The sequence below is a fragment of the Microcaecilia unicolor genome, chromosome 7, assembly GCF_901765095.1.
Source record: "Microcaecilia unicolor chromosome 7, aMicUni1.1, whole genome shotgun sequence".
Taxonomy (NCBI): Eukaryota; Metazoa; Chordata; class Amphibia; order Gymnophiona; family Siphonopidae; genus Microcaecilia; species Microcaecilia unicolor.
In genome coordinates this window covers 102,492,559-102,510,994 of record NC_044037.1, presented here as the reverse complement: position 1 = coordinate 102,510,994, position 18,436 = coordinate 102,492,559, and the positions used below count along the sequence as shown (strand labels likewise).

At 44.2% G+C, this 18,436-nt stretch overlaps 1 protein-coding gene across 2 annotated transcripts in view; it reads left to right on the top strand.

Annotated features, from left to right (window-relative positions):
• Positions 1–18,436, top strand: part of LOC115473962 (coronin-1A-like) — a 166,306-nt gene that overhangs the window by 133,709 nt on the left and 14,161 nt on the right. For both annotated transcript variants that reach the window (XM_030209192.1, XM_030209193.1), the window contains exons 4-9: positions 236–365; positions 917–1,098; positions 1,386–1,505; positions 2,951–3,055; positions 5,517–5,662; positions 5,786–5,843. In XM_030209192.1, coding sequence (XP_030065052.1) covers positions 236–365; positions 917–1,098; positions 1,386–1,505; positions 2,951–3,055; positions 5,517–5,662; positions 5,786–5,843 — 741 coding nt within the window. The remainder of the gene's footprint in view (positions 1–235; positions 366–916; positions 1,099–1,385; positions 1,506–2,950; positions 3,056–5,516; positions 5,663–5,785; positions 5,844–18,436) is intronic.

Here is an 18,436-nt window from a genome sequence, read left to right as displayed (position 1 = left end):
TGGCAGGTTTCCTCGTACAATCCTCTAGTCAAGTGGGAGGAGCTGAGCTCTGAAGGCTGTCCTGTTTAATGTATTCCTGCTCTTTGACTGGGATGAGGTTCACCAACAACAGTGTCCCTTGCTAGAATAATTAATGTGGGGATCTCCAATTTCAACAAAGTGGTGGGGAGATGATACACCATCTCAAAATCTTTTTGCTTCCTCTGATCTCATCTCCCGCTTTCACTCATTCCAGGTTTGGGAGATTCCAGATGGAGGTCTCACACGGCCCATAACCGAGCCCATTGTGACACTGGAGGGCCACTCCAAGAGGGTGGGCATCATTGGCTGGCATCCCACAGCACAAAACATCCTGATGAGCGCTGGTAGGCACTCTGGCACCTGGAAACAGTGTGGCAGTTACAAAGGGGACATAGAGGAAAGGGAGAAAATTGTTATGCAGAGGGATTAAAGGAGGGACATAAAGAGACATATTTCCTTAACACAGTAGCCTCTCTAGTACCTACTTCTGACTCTTGTTGTTTTTTTATAAGAACATGATGCCAAGTTGTTGTTCTGAATAGGTGGTTGGATGAGAAAGATGACTATGTTTTATAAAAGGGCCTGTCCTCCTACAGAGTGGTGCTGCCATAGACAGCAGAATGGGGTGGACCACTGGGGCCATGGCCTGACCAGTACTTTGCCCAACACAATATCTGCAATTAGAGAGCTTGTGGCTGGCTGGTTTGTATGGCACCTTTAACCAAAATGGCACCTCTAACCAACAAGATGCTTTGTTATCCCTAGGTGTTCTGTGGCTATGAAAAAAAATAGTCTGGCCTTTATCCATGGTCTTCCAATACAGGATCATTCCATAAAAAAGCTGGTGTCTCACCACTAGTCTTCACTGCCTCTTCCATTCTCTTTATCTCTCCAGGGTGTGATAACATAATTATCATCTGGAATGTGGGAACAGGGGAAGCAGTGATCACACTGGATGAACACCACACAGACATGATCTACAGTGTAAGTTGGAACTTCAACGGTAGCCTGATTTGCACCAGCTGCAAAGACAAGAAAATCCGCGTCATTGATCCACGGAAAAACATGATTGTGATGGTAAGTCCAAAGCAGAATTATGGACAACTTGGAGGGCAAAATCTGCTCTTGCCCCTCTGAAGGGAAGCGCATTGGCCTGAGTTCTTTCTCCTCCTAGAAAGGGTCTGAGGAAATACTTTCAACAGCCAGCTATCAGGCAGGCATGTTTGCAGAGCATAAATTCTAATCTCAACTGTGCTCCTGTCTTTATATACGTACATCAACTCTAATTCCCTCATCATTATATGTCTGGAGAAAAATGTTCTGACAGGTTATTTTTTTCGTTTTGTTTCTCTGGGCCTTGGCAGGAAAAAGAGAAACCTCATGAAGGAAGCCGTCCGGTCCGGGCTATCTTTGTTTCTGAAGGGAAGATCCTGACCACAGGCTTCAGCCGTATGAGTGAGCGGCAGGTGGCACTATGGGACCCGGTAAGGATACATCCTTGAGAAGAAAGCATTTGCAAGAAAATGCCACTTGCCATAGCTGGTAGTATAACAGCAGGGGCAGCTTTAACCACACATGATATCACAGAGGCGGTATGAGTTTCCCACAGATTGGATAAGGAAAAGGAACAGACCTAACCTCAGATCTCAATCTCTCTCTGTAAAAGCTTGGAAAAAGTGGTAAATGTGATCTTGTAACAGTTTACTAGTCAGGGTACCGCAGAGGCGGAGGACCATGTGTCACTACGTGAAGATAAGCCAGCAGAGGGAGTAGTGAAGGTAGCAGGCTGTTCCACAAAAAACAGTGAACACAAGTTCTAATGGTCAAAGTCTTTATTCTTCAAAACCCAACAGTACTGTGTTTCGGCGAAAAGCCTGCATCAGGGGTCTAAAAATAAGATATACATAGAAAAACATGTATATAAATAAAGCATAAAAGGATAAAATGATATATACGAAGGTACATATAAAAAAGTAAGTGCATGTAAAAGGACAAATACAGCAATAAAATAAAGTAAAACAGATGGGAGAAATGGAGTATGACATACATTGAATATATTAATAAGTAAAAACTGTTAGGAGAAAATGACATAAAAACTAATCTTAAAAATATACAGTAAATACATTCTGTTAAGAATGAAAGTAAATGCATGTAAAATGAGTGTACGTAGACAAAAATAGACTAATCTTAAATATATGGGAAATGAGCAGTATTAAAAGAAAGTAACTTATATTTTGAAATATATAGTAAGTACATTGTATAAACATAGTAAATAAAGGCATGTAAATTGAGTGTGCATGAATAAAGATAAACTGATCTTAAACATAACGTATGGGATGTTCTAATTTCCCATACATTATGTTTACATAGTAACATAGTAACATAGTAGATGACGGCAGAAAAAGACCTGCATGGTCCATCCAGTCTGCCCATGACAAACTCATACGTGTATACCTTACCTTGAATTTGTACCTGTCCTTTTCAGGGCACAGACCATATAAGTCTGCCCAGCAGTATTTCCCGCCTCCCAACCACCAGTCCCGCCTCCCATCACCGGCTCTGGTACAGACCGTATAAGTCTGCCCTCCCCTATCCTCTTCCCCCCAACTGCTCTGCCACCCAATTTCAGCTAAGCTTCTGAGGATCCATTCCTTCTGTTTAAGATCATGCATTTATTTACTATGTTTATACAATTACTAGATTTTCAAAATATGTTATTTTCTTTTAATACTGCTCATTTCCCATATGTTTAAGATTAGTCTATTTTTGTCTATGTGTCTATTTTTGTGGAAGAGCCCTGCTACTTTCCCGCTAACAGTTTACTAGTGACAGGCATATGCTAGGTTATTGAGGATATGGGGGGGGGGGGGGGGGATCTATATGAACCATATAGAAGCCTGATTGATACTTTCCATCTTCCATTCCACAGAAGAACATGGAGGAGCCAATGTCACTACAGGAACTGGATACAAGTAGTGGGGTTCTCGTCCCCTTCTTTGACTCTGACACAGGAATTGTCTACCTGTGTGGAAAGGTGAGGCCAGAGACCATGCACTAGCTGCCCCTGCCGCAGTGCCCCCGCTGTCTCTTTGCACTCACTAAGCCTCAATCAGCTCTCCTCTTTAATCATTATATTTAATTCTTAAACTATATCTGTTCTTATAATCCTTTCTTTGACTTAACTCAGTTGTGTCTTTCATTATCACATTGCAGCCCATGTCCCTGTGCTCTATAAGAAACAGTGACTAGCAGGATTACAAGGTCTCCCTTTCAAAAGAGTTTAAAGTTCAAATCTGAGATATGTCTAGATAGGCATCTGAAAACTACATGGGAATCTCTGCACCATCAGGCATAACCTCTCTGTTTTCATATTAGGAGGGTGATTTTATAAAAGTATTTTTTACCCGGGTAAACCCTGTTTTGACCAAGATAAAGGGCTTTTATAAAATTATCCCATGGTATATGCATATAAAAGTACACACAGTGACAAGAAGATGCATAGTACTACACAACCCGCATATTTGCGTACAAGACGTGCAAGGAGAGACTTGCTGACTTGAACATTTTTACCCTGGAGAAAAGGAGAAGCAGGGATGATATGATACAGATGTTCAAATATTTGAAAGGTATTAATCTGCAAACAATCCTTTTCCAGAGGCGGGAAGGTGGTAGAACTAGAGAGCATGAATTGAGGTTGAAAGGGGGCAGACTCAGGAATAATGTCAGGAAGTATTTTTTCACTGAGAGGGTGGTAGATACCTGGAATGCCCTCCCACGGAAGGTGGTAGAGATGCAAATGGTAATAGAATTCAAAAATGCATGGGATAAACACAAAGGAATCCTGTTTGGATCCAAAGAAGCTTAGAAGAGATTAGATAGGAAATCCGTAACCACTGGGGAAGTAAGGGGGGGGTCATACTTTTATTCCTCCAGTGGTCATCTGGTCATTTTGGGCACTTTTTCTGTGGCTTAGTCATTATTAAAATAGTTCTAGCTCAAAAGGTCTTAGATTTAGTCTTGGATGTTTTCGTTTTGTTCCATTATGGCTGAAAAATGTCCAGGGCTTAGAAATGCCCAAATCCTACCTTTAACACGCCCCTGATATGCCCTCTTGAGATATGGATGCACTGCAGACGAACTGCATAGAAAAACATCTGGAAAATGGTTTTTTAAAATGCCAATTTGGATGTTTTGGTGAGAAAAATGTCTAAGTGCTGCTTTCAAAAATGAGACCCATGGAGGGGCATAATCGAAAGGGATGCCCAAGTTTTGCTGAGGACGTCCTCGCAAACGTCCCGGTGGAGGGGCGGGGAAACCCGTATTATCGAAACAAGATGGACGTCCATCTTTCGTTTCAGTAATACGGTCGGGGACGCCCAAATCTTGACATTTAAGTAATCCTTACAGATGGTCATCCCTAGACTTGGTCGTTTCTGATTTTCAGCGATAATGGAAACCAAGGATGCCCATCTCAGAAACGACCAAATGCAAGCCCTTTGGTCATGGGAGGAGCCAGCATTCGTAGTGCACTGGTACCCCTCACATGCCAGGACACCAACCGGGCACCCTAGGGAGCACTGCAGTGGACTTCAGAAATTGCTCCCAGGTACATAGCTCCCTTACCTTGTGTGCTGAGCCCCCAAAACCCACTACCCACAACTGTACACCACTACCATAGCCCTTACGGGTGAAGGGGGGCACGTAGATGTGGTTACAGTGGGTTTCTGGTGGGTTTTGGAGGGCTCACATTTACCACCACAAGTGTAACAGGTAGGGGGTATGGGCCTGGGTCCGCCTGCCTGAAGTGCATTGCACCCACTAATACTGCTCCAGGGACCTGCATACTTCTGTGATGGACCTGAGTATGACATTTGAGGCTGGCATAAAGGCTGGCACAAAATATTTTTAAAGATGTTTTTTGAGGGTGGGAGGGGGTTAGTGACCACTGGGGGAGTAAGAGGAGGTGATCCCTGATTCTCTTCGGTGGCCATCTGGTCAGTTCAGGCACCTTTTTGTGCCTTGGTCATAAGAAAAACAGGACCAGGTAAAGTCGTCCAAGTGCTCGTCAGGGACACCCTTTTTTTCCATTATGGGTTGAGGACGCCCATGTGTTAGGCATGCCCAAGTCCCGCCTTCGCTACACCTCCGACACCCCCCCCCCCCCCCCCCGTGAACTTTGGTTGTCCCCACGACGGAAAGCAGTTGGGGATGCCCAAAATTTGCTTTCGATTATACCGATTTGGGCGACCCTGTGAGGACGCCCATCTTCCGATTTGTGTCGAAAGATGGGTGTCCTTCTCTTTCGAAAATGAGCATGATAGGCATCTACTGTACTTGCTGACCTATTATAAATTGACCCTCTATAAGGGGCTTGCTTTCCTCCTTCTACATACATTTTACATTAGGATTGATCTTCCCTCTGGTTAATGATTCCTCTGTCTATATTATCAGAGCATCTCTATCTGATTAACAATCTCTTTATGTGCACTTTATAGGGGGATAGCAGCATCCGATACTTTGAAATTACAGATGAAGCTCCCTACATTCACTACCTCTCTATGTACAGCAGCAAAGAGTCCCAGCGGGGAATGGGTTACATGCCAAAGCGTGGGCTGGAGGTGAACAAGTGTGAGATTGCAAGGTGCGTGGCATGGTGACCCACATGCCCTGCTTCCCTACACCAGTTTATCCTGGGATATCTTCCCCCTTCCCCCCATGATTTCATACAGCAGCAACCTATCTTTCTCTCTGTCATTGCCCCTAGATTCTACAAACTGCACGAGAGGAAGTGTGAGCCCATCATGATGACTGTTCCAAGGAAGGTGAGAATTCAGAGGCCAGCGAGAGGGTCTCAGTAATGGAATGGTAGGGGAGGATTAACCAACTGTAACAGAAGTGTCCGTCTGCCTAACTGTTGTGGGCAGTTGCTTAGGTCACTCAATAATTTACTCCCTTTATTTTTAACTATTATTCATATACGCAGCCAAGAAACTTACCTGTGCATCTTTAAAAGCTTTGTACTTGGACCACTTACTTCCTGGACATCCAGTGGGGTGAACTGAATTTTATCTCCTAATCCTTTTGCTCAGAGTTCTAGTGCAGCTTTTAAAGAGCCAGGGTGCAGTCTGCCTTAACACTATACATGTGTATGCTTCATGTTCCTCTGCTGCCTGTCCACTAGGGAGCAAATGAATGATTCAGCTTTGACTGAAGGTAAGGGCTGCTTACAAAACTGAGAGGGGCGGGTGGGAGTGAGCAGTGTTGTTTATGTTCTGGGTCACACACCCAGAACCCTTTTGGTCTGACACCACTGTGCACTGGTGTATGTGGTGATGAATCACAGTGTCATGCGTCAGAGTAGTGAGCCCTTGAGCCACGGTTGCAGGGCCAACTGTGGCAGACAGATCACCCACAAGGCCTATGCAGAGAGATGAAAGCAGAAAGCTGGTACAGCTGGAACTCTGGGGCTAGGCCAGACAGGAACTCAGGAACAGGACTTCAGAAAGAACCAAGAACAAGGCTCGGCTTTTAGCTGGAACCAGGAGCACATCTCTGTCAGGAACCAGAAACAGAGCTTGGCATAACAGGAACTAGGAACAAGGCTTGGCTGTAACAGGAACCAGGAGCATGGCTCTGGCAGGAACCAGGAACAAGGCTTGGTGGGAACCAGGAACAAGACTTGCTTATTGTGAAGTCACAGGAAGCAGAACTGAGATGCCTTAAAAACACTCAGCCCCGATGACGCCCAGATGTGCCCCCCCTCCAATGTTCTGACGTCAACTCCTATCTAGGGAATCTTCTAGGGGAAGAGCATGCGCGGATGCAGAAGGACATTTCCCCTGAGAGTCGCAGGGTTAGGTGCAGCGCCCCAATGATCAGCGGCACCAAAGGACTGACGTGCACCGGACCAGGAGCAGTCACAGTAGGGCCGTGACACACAGGGGAAAGAAAAGTCATGGGCAGCAGGATGCTAAAGGTGCAGCAACATCTATTTCCACCTGCATGAAGACAGAGTTAGCAGAAAAGGAGGTACCTAGGTCCAGCCAATGACTGTGGCCATTAATCCCTGCACCACCCTCTTGAGGAAAAAGGGTCCATGAACTTCCAAGAAGAGGATGTCATGGCTGGTAGATAACAACAGTCCCTTCCTCATAACCTGCACCACTCATCACCAAAATCACAAAGAATGTTCCAGATTCCCTTTTCCCCAGTGCCCAACAAAAAAAGGCCACACTGTGTGAGACTTGAAACAAACAAACAAAAAAAATGAAGCTAGGACTGGCTGATTGCTGCAGTCTCACCACCCCTCTCCTTCTAGCCCCGCTGACCTTGCATTGCTGTAGGCCTACTGCCAAAATCTTGAGCAGGACAAGGAAAAACTGAAGGTGGTCAATCATGGACTTTACTGGAGTCTGCATAGCCACTGACCCACTACTGAAGATAAGGAACAGTAGTCAGGGCCGGTCTTAGGTAGGGGTGACGGAACGGCTGCACAGGGCCTTGTGTTCCCAGTGGGCCCGCGGTCACGGTCGCATCCCCAGCATTGTCAAAATCTTAATTCGTAACCTAGGAACCCTCCTCCTCCCCCCACCCCATAATGTTCCCCAGGGCCTTGTGCTCCCACAGTGTGCATGGTGGCCAGAATCTTGCTGCACAACACAAGTTCAGAACCTCGGAACCCCCAGCCCACAATGTTCCCCAGCCGCAGCTAAGGCTTTTAGCTTTGGCATGTGACATGGCAACCAGCAGCAGTCACAGTTTTTTCACGTGTCTGAGCCCTGAGCTACAGTGCAGCTGAGCTGTGATTGGTCATGGAGCCTGTCTCTGTCTGGTGCTAAGGGCTCTTCTAATTGGCTGGGAGTGACAGCCTCGGCCAATCAGAAGAGACCTTTTAGGCGCCAGACAGGCTCCATGACCAATCACAGCTGCCTTTCTGTAGCTTTGGCTCAGCCATGTGAAAAAGCTGTGACTGATTGAGTCCACAGAGCAGCCTGCAGGCAGCCAGTTCTGATGGCAACAGAACCAATTAGCACTCAGCCCACTAGCCCAGCAGGTGCTCCAGTCAGGCCCGTGGGCTACTTTCTTCCATCTACGAATCATTCCAGTCACAGCTCGCAGCCTCAGACCACTTCCATGTGCATTTCACACTACAAACACGTGAATGAGATCAAAGATTGGAGGTGTATCTACATTCAAGAGATATGAACTCATAGCTCATCTACTGATGCTGGCAATTGAATAGCTTATGCCAGACTGCCTAAAACTGTGAGCACCTGCACAACTGTCAGTTAACAGGTTCACCAGAGACTAAACCCATAGCCTTTGAGACCACAAGCTGGAGACTTGTGCCTGGACTATGAAAGCTGCACAGCCAAAACTAGAGCCATAAAAAACTAATCCTCTGGGCAACAGTGACAAACATGCTCCCAGAGGTTCCCATTGAGCCACCAGGTTTACCCTTGATTGAAGACTAAAGAAAAGCGCTAAGCCTGGGCCTGCTGTGCCTCTCAGGCCACTGACTTGTGCTTGTGGTGGTGGCACCAGAGAACTTAAATTACCACCATTCCCGTTTTATGTGGGTGGCACTGGCACAGGCACTGGTAAGAATGATTATTTTTTTTTAATTTTATTTGTATTTACATTTATTTACATTACTAATACTATTTTGGTTTGATATTGACTCTGTCAGTAGCAGGATACAGGGCTAGAATTTTTCTGACCCAGACACATTATCTGATTTTTGGGAAAGTGCTCAAAAGTTATTTTTTCTTAATTGCTATAAGAATCCAATGTAAACATTGTTTGCTTAGAGTTTTAGTAGATTTTCTTTCAATTTTAAAACTTTCAAACCATTTTCTACATTTACATCCTTTGGAAATACTGTTGTGACCTGGATTGGCCACTACTGGAAGCAGGATGCTAGGCTAGATGGACCATTGGTCTGAACCAGTATGGCTATTCTTATGTTCTTATGTATAATGCACAATAAGCAAACTTTTTTTATGGAAAGGATGCAGTAATTTAAAAGGCAGGGCAAATGTCCCCTACCAGTCACCTTTGATTTTTCCAGGAAGATATCCAAATTCTGAGTCTGAAAGAATTAGGAGATGTGCTTCAGGCCACCTCAGCCTATCCACTCTGCTGGTGCCAGCCAAGAAGTCATGATATGAGACTTATCCTATGTAAACTCACGGTTAGAAAATATTTCTTGGGGCTGAGAGAAGATGGTTAGACACAGATGTGTGAACTCTATAGCTATTCTTATTATTATGTCCTTATCAATAAACTGAAGTTATGGCCTGGAGGTAGGTCCTAAGGTTGTGAACTGGATAAGAAACAAACAGTGATACAATAGAAGGAACCTCTCGATTCTGTGCTGTTCTGCTAATAGTACTAGACCTACCACAACAATGAATTTGAAATAAGAACAGCTGAACATTGCAGAGAACATCATTCAATTAATTTTAAGTGGTGTTCTCTAAAAAAATAATTACTATTTCATAGATTTGAAATAACTGCCAGACCAATGGATTTTAAAAAAGAGAAGAGAACAGCATTGTAGTGATGTTGCTTAGATCCAAAAAATGACAAAAAAAAAGCCCGAAGCAAACCATGAATATAAACTAACTTGAAAAGTGCAAATGAATTTAGAACTAAGCCAATAGCCAAATATATTATAAACCGCATGACAGGTGAAACCAGAAATCAAAGTATTATCTATCTGCAAATGATATCTGCAAAGAATGAAAAGTTATTTTAGGATAATACTTTGTAAAGTTCCTGAAGCTGATTTCTCCATTGGTTAATATGATTTTAGAGTTATTACTTTAAAAAAAAATTTCAGTACACATAAATAGAAAAAAAACATCTTGTCAAAAGGGGGCAGAACTAGATGGGATGGGGCTAAAAGCAAAGAGCAGAGGGACACCACCGAACTGCACAGGGCCTGCAATTGCTAAGACTGGCCCTGACAGTAGGGGCTGCAGGGCTGATCACAGCCTATTCTCGTCCCACCTAGAATTGTAAATCAGTAGCCAGATAGAAAAGCAGAAGAGAGGAAGTGGCACCCAGCAAAAAGGTATAAAATGAATCCATAAGCTGGTGACGGGAGAGAGAGGATGGTTGGTTTGGTTGAAGATGAGAAAAAAAGACTAAAAGAGAAGAGCTTGGGGAGAGTCAGACTGGTAGGGGTGGGCTGGAGGACAAGATTGCTTGTGCAGGAGCAGTTAAGATAGGTACCCACCAGTGAAAAGGAGGGATGGAGAGAGGTTACTTAGGTTTGTGATTGACCATTACATCGCCAAGGTTTAGCTCTCCATATATGCCCACAATTCCAGCAGAGCATGAATAACGATTCTGGTTTACCGTGCCAATCTGATTTCCTTTTTTAAATTTTATTTATCTGCACATTTGAAAAATACATCATGGGGGTGAACAAAGCATAATTACATATTGGGAGACGTGGAGGGGCATAATCGAATGCAAACGCCTATCTCCATGGGCGTTTATCTCTGAGAACGGGTCCGTGAAGGGGCGGGCCAAACCGTATTTTCGAAAAAATAGACGTTTTTGAACTGGGCGTGTTTTTTTTAGCGATAATGGAAACTAAAAATGCCCAGCTAAAAAACGTCCTAATCCGAGCCATTTGGTCATGGGAGGGGCCAGGATTTGTAGTACACTGGCCCCCCTGATATGCCAGGACACCAACTGGGCACCCTAGGTCAGTGCGGTGGACTTCAGAAAAAGCTCCCACATGCATAGCTCCCTTACCACGGGTGCTCAGCTCCCAACCCCCTCCCCCAAAACCCACTACCCACAAATGTAAAACACTACCATAGCTCTTAGGGGTGAAGGGGGCACCTACATGTGGGTACAGTGGGTTTTGGAGGCCTCCCATTTACCAGCACAAGTGTTACAGGTGGGGGGGGGAATGGGCCTGGGGCCACCTGGCTGAAGTGCACTGCGGTACCCACTAAAAGTGCTCCAGGGACCTGCATACACGCAGGCCTCTTGGACTTGTTGCTGCTGTATAACATTGGCACACCAGTTGACACCTGAAGACTAATCTCTCCGAAAACATCCTTTATTGGAATAACCGCGTTTACTCACAGTTAACTGCAGATCAGAGGTTGTGCCCCACTGGCAACAAGTCTCCCTGGTACTGAGATTAGCAGTAGGTCAGAGCTGGCAGAATGCTGTACAATGCCCTCTTTCAGCCACATTCAAGGTAAGAACTAAGTTCTCTAACGTGGCTAACACAGGAAAGGGAACTAAAACTGGCTTACAAAAATGGCCACTACCGCATGGACTACAACAGGAAACACAACAGGGCACACTCTGACCCAGTAGGCAGGGGGAAAAGCACCATGGGAGAACAGCCTACCAACTACCAACATCGTGAGACTGTAACACAAGCTAATGAAATCATGGAGCCCAATACCCTACACCCACCACAATGCAATGCTGATGTGACCCTGTACTGCACCCGAGAGCCACATCAGAACCAGGGAAAGGCTGTGACAGGATTGAACACATTCTGCTGTCATGGAGGTGGGTACGGCATTTGAGGCTGGCATACAGGCTGGAAAAAAAGTTTTTAAAGTGGGGTTTTTTTTGGTGGGAGGGGGTTAGTGACCACTGGGGGAGTCCGTGGAGGTCATCCCCGATTCCCTCCAGTGGTCATCTGGGCAGTTGGGGCACTTTTTTGGGACTTGTTCGTGAGAAAAAAGGGTCCAAAAAAAGTGACCCAAATCACTGTCAAAACGCCTTTTTTTTTTCGATTATCAGCTAAAGACACCCATCTCTCCTCAGCTGATAACCATGCCCCAGTCCCGCCTCCACCACGCCTCCGACACGCCCCATCAACTTTATTCGTTTCCGCAACGGAGTGCAGTTGGAAACGCCCACAATCGGCTTTCGATTATACTGATTTGGGCGCCTTTGCGAGAAAAACACCCATCTCCCGATTTGGGTCGAAATATAGGTGTTTTTCTTTTTCGATTATAAGCTGGATAGTTATTAATATTTATAACTACAACTACAACCTCAACCCCCCCCCCCCCCCCCCCCATAAGATAGCCACTAAAAAAAGATGGAACAAAAGGAAGGACTAGCTTAGCAGAACAATAATATCCATGGACTATAATGTAAAACTAAACACAAAAGGAATTACACAGGAGTTAGACTGCCCCCAAGTTAGTGAGCAGGATGGCAAGAAGCAGAATGCTGTAAGATTAAATGTAAGAAAAAAACAGAGGGCTACATATTCAAATATGAATATATTTGAACGAAAAGGCAGATTTTAAGTGAAGCCTTAAATTTTTAGGGCTTCTGCTGTTGAGTCCTTTGTCTCATGCAGTGTTTGAGGGTTTTCTCCATTTCTTGTGTGAGTAATTAGATGATCTTGTGTACGGCCTTTCCTGTTTAGTGTGTGTTGCAAATAGGTGATTAATTTTCCTAGTGCTTTTCATATAAACTGTATTTCATGCACAATTGAAATTAACTACCCGAGTGTTTTGTGAGTGCTGGGTAAATCTATTAATCTGTGTGACCTTGATGTCTATGTGAAGACACATTGGATGGATTACTTATAGTAGGGCAAACATTGTTGAATGTGTTATTTGCTATGTATTCACTGTGCACTGGGGGATTTGAATTTAGAAGTATCAAGGACTCACTGTGCTGGAGGCAAGTAGCTACAATTAACTGTTACGTATATAGACATATTGATTTGCTGAAGCCTTATTTACTGAGCACATTCAACCTAATTATGTTTACCTAAGTGTAATTGTTTTTAATGTTTACTGGGGTTCCTGAGCCATATCGTTGCTTGTGCTTTTAGACCCCAATGCTCAAAACCCCAGCTCTGTACTGAACAGCACCGGAGAAATAGCACTGAAAACAGCGCGTCTGAACAACTCTCTAATGCTCAGTGCTAATGAGATGCAAGTATAGGTGTGCTCATAGCGTTGAGCATTAGGGAGTTTTTCGGAAGTTAGGAGAGGATGGTGCCTGGTTTATGCACTCAAGAGTTGTGTGTTAAGCACAGCTCTTTAGCACACGCCCAGAATGCCATAGGGGAGGAGGGAGGAACAGGTGCCGACCATGAACAAAAGCTGAAATTTTAATTTGTAGCATTTGTATCCCACATTTTCCCACCAATATGCAGGCTCAATGTGGCTTACATTTGCCGTAATGGCGGTTGCCATTTCCGAGTAACAGAATAACAAATGGTGTTGCGTTAAGGTGCATACATACATGGTAACATAGATGGAACAAAATATACACGGAACAGTTCATGGTATATATATATATACCATGTGCGTACATACATGGTAAAGAAGAATACATTATGGTATTGCATGAAGGTTCCTGAGTGATAATTGGATTATAACATACATTAGGTCATCGACTATAGAGAGACCATTTTCAACATAAGGATTGAAGTGCTAGTGCTTGTTCACTAATAGCAAAGAGGTTAATCAGTCAAGTGGTAAGATTTCGGTTGTGTCTAGGTCGTGTATATTCTTTTTATTTAGTATTTAAGATGGATGTTTATGGTATGCCTTCTTAAACAAATCTGTTTTCAGTAGCCTTCGGAAGATAGTTAGGTCTTGCGTTGTTTTTATGGCCTTCGGTAGTGCATTCCATAGCTGGGTGCAGATGTATGAGAAACTGGTCACATATGTGGATTTATATTTTAGCCCTTTGCAGTTAAGGTAATGGAGATTGAGGTATGTGCGTGCTGATTTTTTTGCGTTTCTAGTAGGCAGGTGTATAAGATCTGACATGTAGGTCGAGGCTTCCCCGTGAACGATTTTGTGGACCAGGGTGCAGACTTTGAACGCAATTTGTTCTTTTAGTGGGAGCCAGTGTAGTTTCTCTCTTAGGGGTTTGGCGCTTTCGTATTTCGCTTTCCCAAATATGAGTCTGGCTGCTGTGTTTTGAGCGGTTTGAAGCTTCTTAATGATTTGTTCTTTGCATCCGGCATAAATGGCATTGCAGTAGTCAAGATGGCTTAGCACCATTGATTGTACTAAGCTGTGGAATACTTCCCTTGGGAAGAAAGGTTTGATCCTTTTAAGTTTCCATATTGAGTAGAACATTTTCTTTGCCGGCAATAAACTGCAATGTCATAAGCAAGGAAGTGGTTCTCAGCCTGGTCTCCCTGTACCTCTGTCTCTCCTTTCTAAGCAAGTATTTACTAGACAGACCACAGCTCGGCATAACCCTAATGCCAGCTTCCAGCTGGTGTAGGACTGACAATGGAAAGTGTGCCATTTTTTGGCATGCTGTTCTCTGAACATCGGGGAAGACTAGGGAATGACCTCATCAGCATACATTTGCATGCTCACTGTGCTGTGAGCTGGTGAGCTCATTGATTCATGTGCTTGTTGGCTCTGAGTATTCGACACTAGTAAATGCAGGCGCTAGTCCAGCGCTAATGGCCTCTAGTGCCCGCATTTGCTTCTGAGCGTCGGGGCCTTAGAGATTAGCTGAGGTTTGTCTATTTTGTTTGGAAAAGTGCATTTCAAATTTTTCATGATTTGTGCACATGGATGGCAGACTGATCCTGCCTAGTGCATCCCAGGTGTTTTTTAAAGGTGCCAGTGGCAGGAGTAAGTGGGCATTGCTTCTGCCTCTTTTAAGGTACACCTCAGGGAGGCCTGGGGGGAGCAGTCTGGGGAGGTGAGGGGGTTCACTAGACACCAAAGACATGTTTATTTTAATTAAGTCATGTAGAAGGGGGAGGCAGGTTGGATGGTGTACTAGACACCAAGGACATATTAAAAAAAAAAAAAAGTCAGGGAATCATTTGGAGGCAAGTGGCCTGTTAGGGAGAGGGTTTCTCATTCTGAAGTTCTCTGGCTCTGAATATTTTAGAGAATATGAGCTGACTTTGCTGAAATTACTCTATTGTGAATTTCATTTTGGAAACAGGAAATCTCTTTGAAATTGCAGCTGCTGTCAAGGTGTAGTTCTTTGGGGGTGATATTTTCTAAATGTTTGGCTTTATGGTATAATTATTCTTGCCTGTTAATTTCCTTTCCTTGAGCTCTGCTAGACCAGTCCACACTAGTGGGTTGTGTCTCCTGTTGGTAAATGATTGAGGCAGAGAAATTTGAATATTCCAGTAACATCACTGTCATAAGGAGTGGTTTAGCCTGGGACAATTCAGTATCTCCATGCAAAAGACAAAAATCATGGAACAAAACCATAAACAAATAACTAATAAACAATGTACAGAAACCAGGGACTCCCAAAGGAGCTCACTGCAAGATATCTAATCTCTTTTTTATTCATAATATTACAATAAGAATGCATTTAAAAAATGTATACACAAATTAAAACTAGAACAAAAACTAAATTAGCATCAATTCCACATCAAGAGGAAACAGCTATCAGCTGATTACCAAAAACAATCTCAATCAATTACATAAGGAAACAGAAACCAGATGCAGATTAACATAATAGAACCAATTAACTATCCCCCGCTGCAGAAAAACAAAGAGCTAGCCAAATTAAGCGACATTATAGTGCACAACAGGCTTATCTACAGGAAAATTTTCAAAGTTAGAGGAGGTCTTTAAAAAACATACCATATGTACTCAAATATAAACTGAGATTTTTTTTTTGGCCAATAAAGGCATCAAAAATTAAATCTCGGTTCATATTTGGGTCTACCCTCCCTCCCCTTTGGCATCCAGCATTCCTGCCATTCCCTCCCTTCCCATGGTGTTCTTTCATGGCTGGCTCTGCCCCCTATCCCCAGAAACTCCCACTCACTTCCTCCTTCCCATTGTATATACGAAGCCCCCCCCCCCCCCTCCCAAACCTACTTTTCAAACCTGGTGGTCCAGGACAGGAGCAATCCCCCTAAGCTCCTGCTCCATGCGGTCTTGGTAACAAAAATGGCTGCCGAGACTGCTGCTAGAACTCATGGCAACCATTTTCGGTACGGAGACTGCATGGGGCAGGAGCGTAGAGGGATCGCTGCTGCACCAGCTCACCACTGGACCACCAGGGCTGTAAGGTAGGCCTGGGGAGAGGCCTACGGTTGGTCCAGGAAGGGGGGGGGGCTTTGTCTATACAATGGGAGTGGGAGTTTTCAGTTTGGGGGCAGGGGGTGGAATGGGCTGCAGCAGGACACAGGAAGGGCAGTGGTGTTCCTAGGTTGGCAGCCACCTGGGGCGGATCACTGCTGCACACCCCCTCCCCCCCTGGCCAAGCACCTTCTTGACACACCACCTCACCCCCCTCCCCCGGCGCATTCCTTTTACCTCCTGGGGGTGCTGGGAGCAGTCGCGCGGCTGTCAGCTCCGCCAGTTCCCTGCCCCAGAAAAGGAAGTAAAATCAGAGGGAGCAGGGAACCGGCAGAGCCGAGAGCTACGCAGCTGCTCTCTGCACCCCTCTGCAGTGTACACCCGGGGCAGACTGCCCCCACCGCTCTGCCCTCGGTAAGCCACTGAGGAAGGGAGGGAACAGCAAGACTTCTGGATGCCATGAGGAAGGGAGGGAAGGAAGGAAAGACAGAGAGGACTACTTGAATATAAACCATCAGTTTATATTTCAGTTAACTCCCCCCCCCCCCCCCCCTGTTCTTTAGTTGAAAAATGGTATCTCAGTTTATATTTGAGTATATACGGTACCAATACATCCCATAAATAATCAGACATTTACAAAGAAACTTAAGGAACAGATAGAATCTTAGGCTTAACCTGTAAAAAAAAAAAGGTTTTCCTTCTCTTCAGTTGCTCTGGCTACATCTGAGAACATTATTACGGCATGTCCACAGAAAGGTATTTATTTGTTTGTTTGTTTGTTTGTTTTTCAGAAAAGTGAGACTTTAATACAGCCAGTTTCAGCTCCTCAACGTGTAGAATTACAATCAAAGTAAATCTCTTAGGGGCCCTTTTACAGAATGCAAGTATGCCAAAGCGGGCTTACCGCTTGTTCTTTTGGGACTACCGCTGGCCCAACTAAGCCACCAGCAGTAGTCCTGCCCCGATCCCGCGTCATTTCCAGGGGAAAAAGAAACCCCCCAAAAATGGCTGTGTACAGCAGTAACCCAGCGGTAATCAGGCATTGCCATGTGTTGCCCAGTTACCGCCAGGTTAGCGCTGGACCCCTTATCACCACCTCAATGGGTGGCAGTAAGGGCTTCCTGCCGCATGGCCGTGTGATGAGTTATCTCACTGCATGTCCATTTTTGGGGGGTTTTACTGGCTATGGGAAAAAGGGCCCTGGTGCGTGGGGAAAATGGCCCCTGCCGCCAGCGCAAGGCCCTTTTCCCCACAGCTTAGTAAAAGGACCCCCTTAGTAATGAAATCTGTGATAACTCTATAAACTTAGAAACATCTAAACTATTGGGTATACTAATTGAATTGAAGGCACCCTCCTCCTCATTAATCACCATGATGCCCCTAGGCAAATAATAAGAACTACAACCGTAGACTCTGGCAGGGGAACTATAATACATCTCTCAAATACATTTTAAATAGCTCTGGAGTGCTAAGTAATGTACAACAAGAAAATTAAGTATTCTGAAATTACGTGCCCTGGAAGCATTCCCTGTAGCTTCTAACTGCAAATCACTACGACCCAAATATCTTTTCACTACCTCTGCAGTAGAGGACATTGCACCAGAGTCAGAACTGGATAATGTAACATGAAGGTTTAACATGGGTAGGCAAAGGAATGCAGTCACCTGCCAAGCAGGGTGACGTAACCCATTAGTGTGGACTAGTCTAGCAGTTCTGCAGCCAGTTATAGCTATTATACCCCTTTCTTTTTGAAGGTTAATGATAATGATAATAGACAGTTATGTTTTCAATGCTGTGTATTGCACTTATAAATCTAAATTTTTGCTACATGATTGTTTTACCCTCTCATTTGCAGGTGCACTTGTTGTGTTGACATATTTCTTAGCTTCTGATTTGATGGGTAGTTTTTTTGGCACAAGGGCCATATTAAAGGCCTTGAGAAAGGAGTTCTCCCCAGGACTGTAAGGAGCAGGGAAGTGACAACTTAAGATCCAACAACCCCATAAGGCAGTGGTCTCCAACTTTTTTCAGTAAAGGGATACTCAGTGAACACGAGAAAGCTCCGGGGGCCAACAAAAGATTTTAGGTTTACAAATGTAATTTTAAATATTAATTTTGATTCTACAAGGATATATTGTTAAAAACATTTATTTTATTTTTGCTTCTTAAGCTCGGAGGGCCAACAAATGATTTTAGGTTTACAAATGTAATTTTAAATACTAATTTTGATTCTACAAGGATATATTGTTTAAAAAATTCATCTTATTTTGGCTTGTTAACAGTTACATAAACCATAAATGAGACTGTGTTACTATTCATCCTCCCCAACCCACGAGCACAAAGGAAAGAAATTATTTTTATCCTTAGCAGTC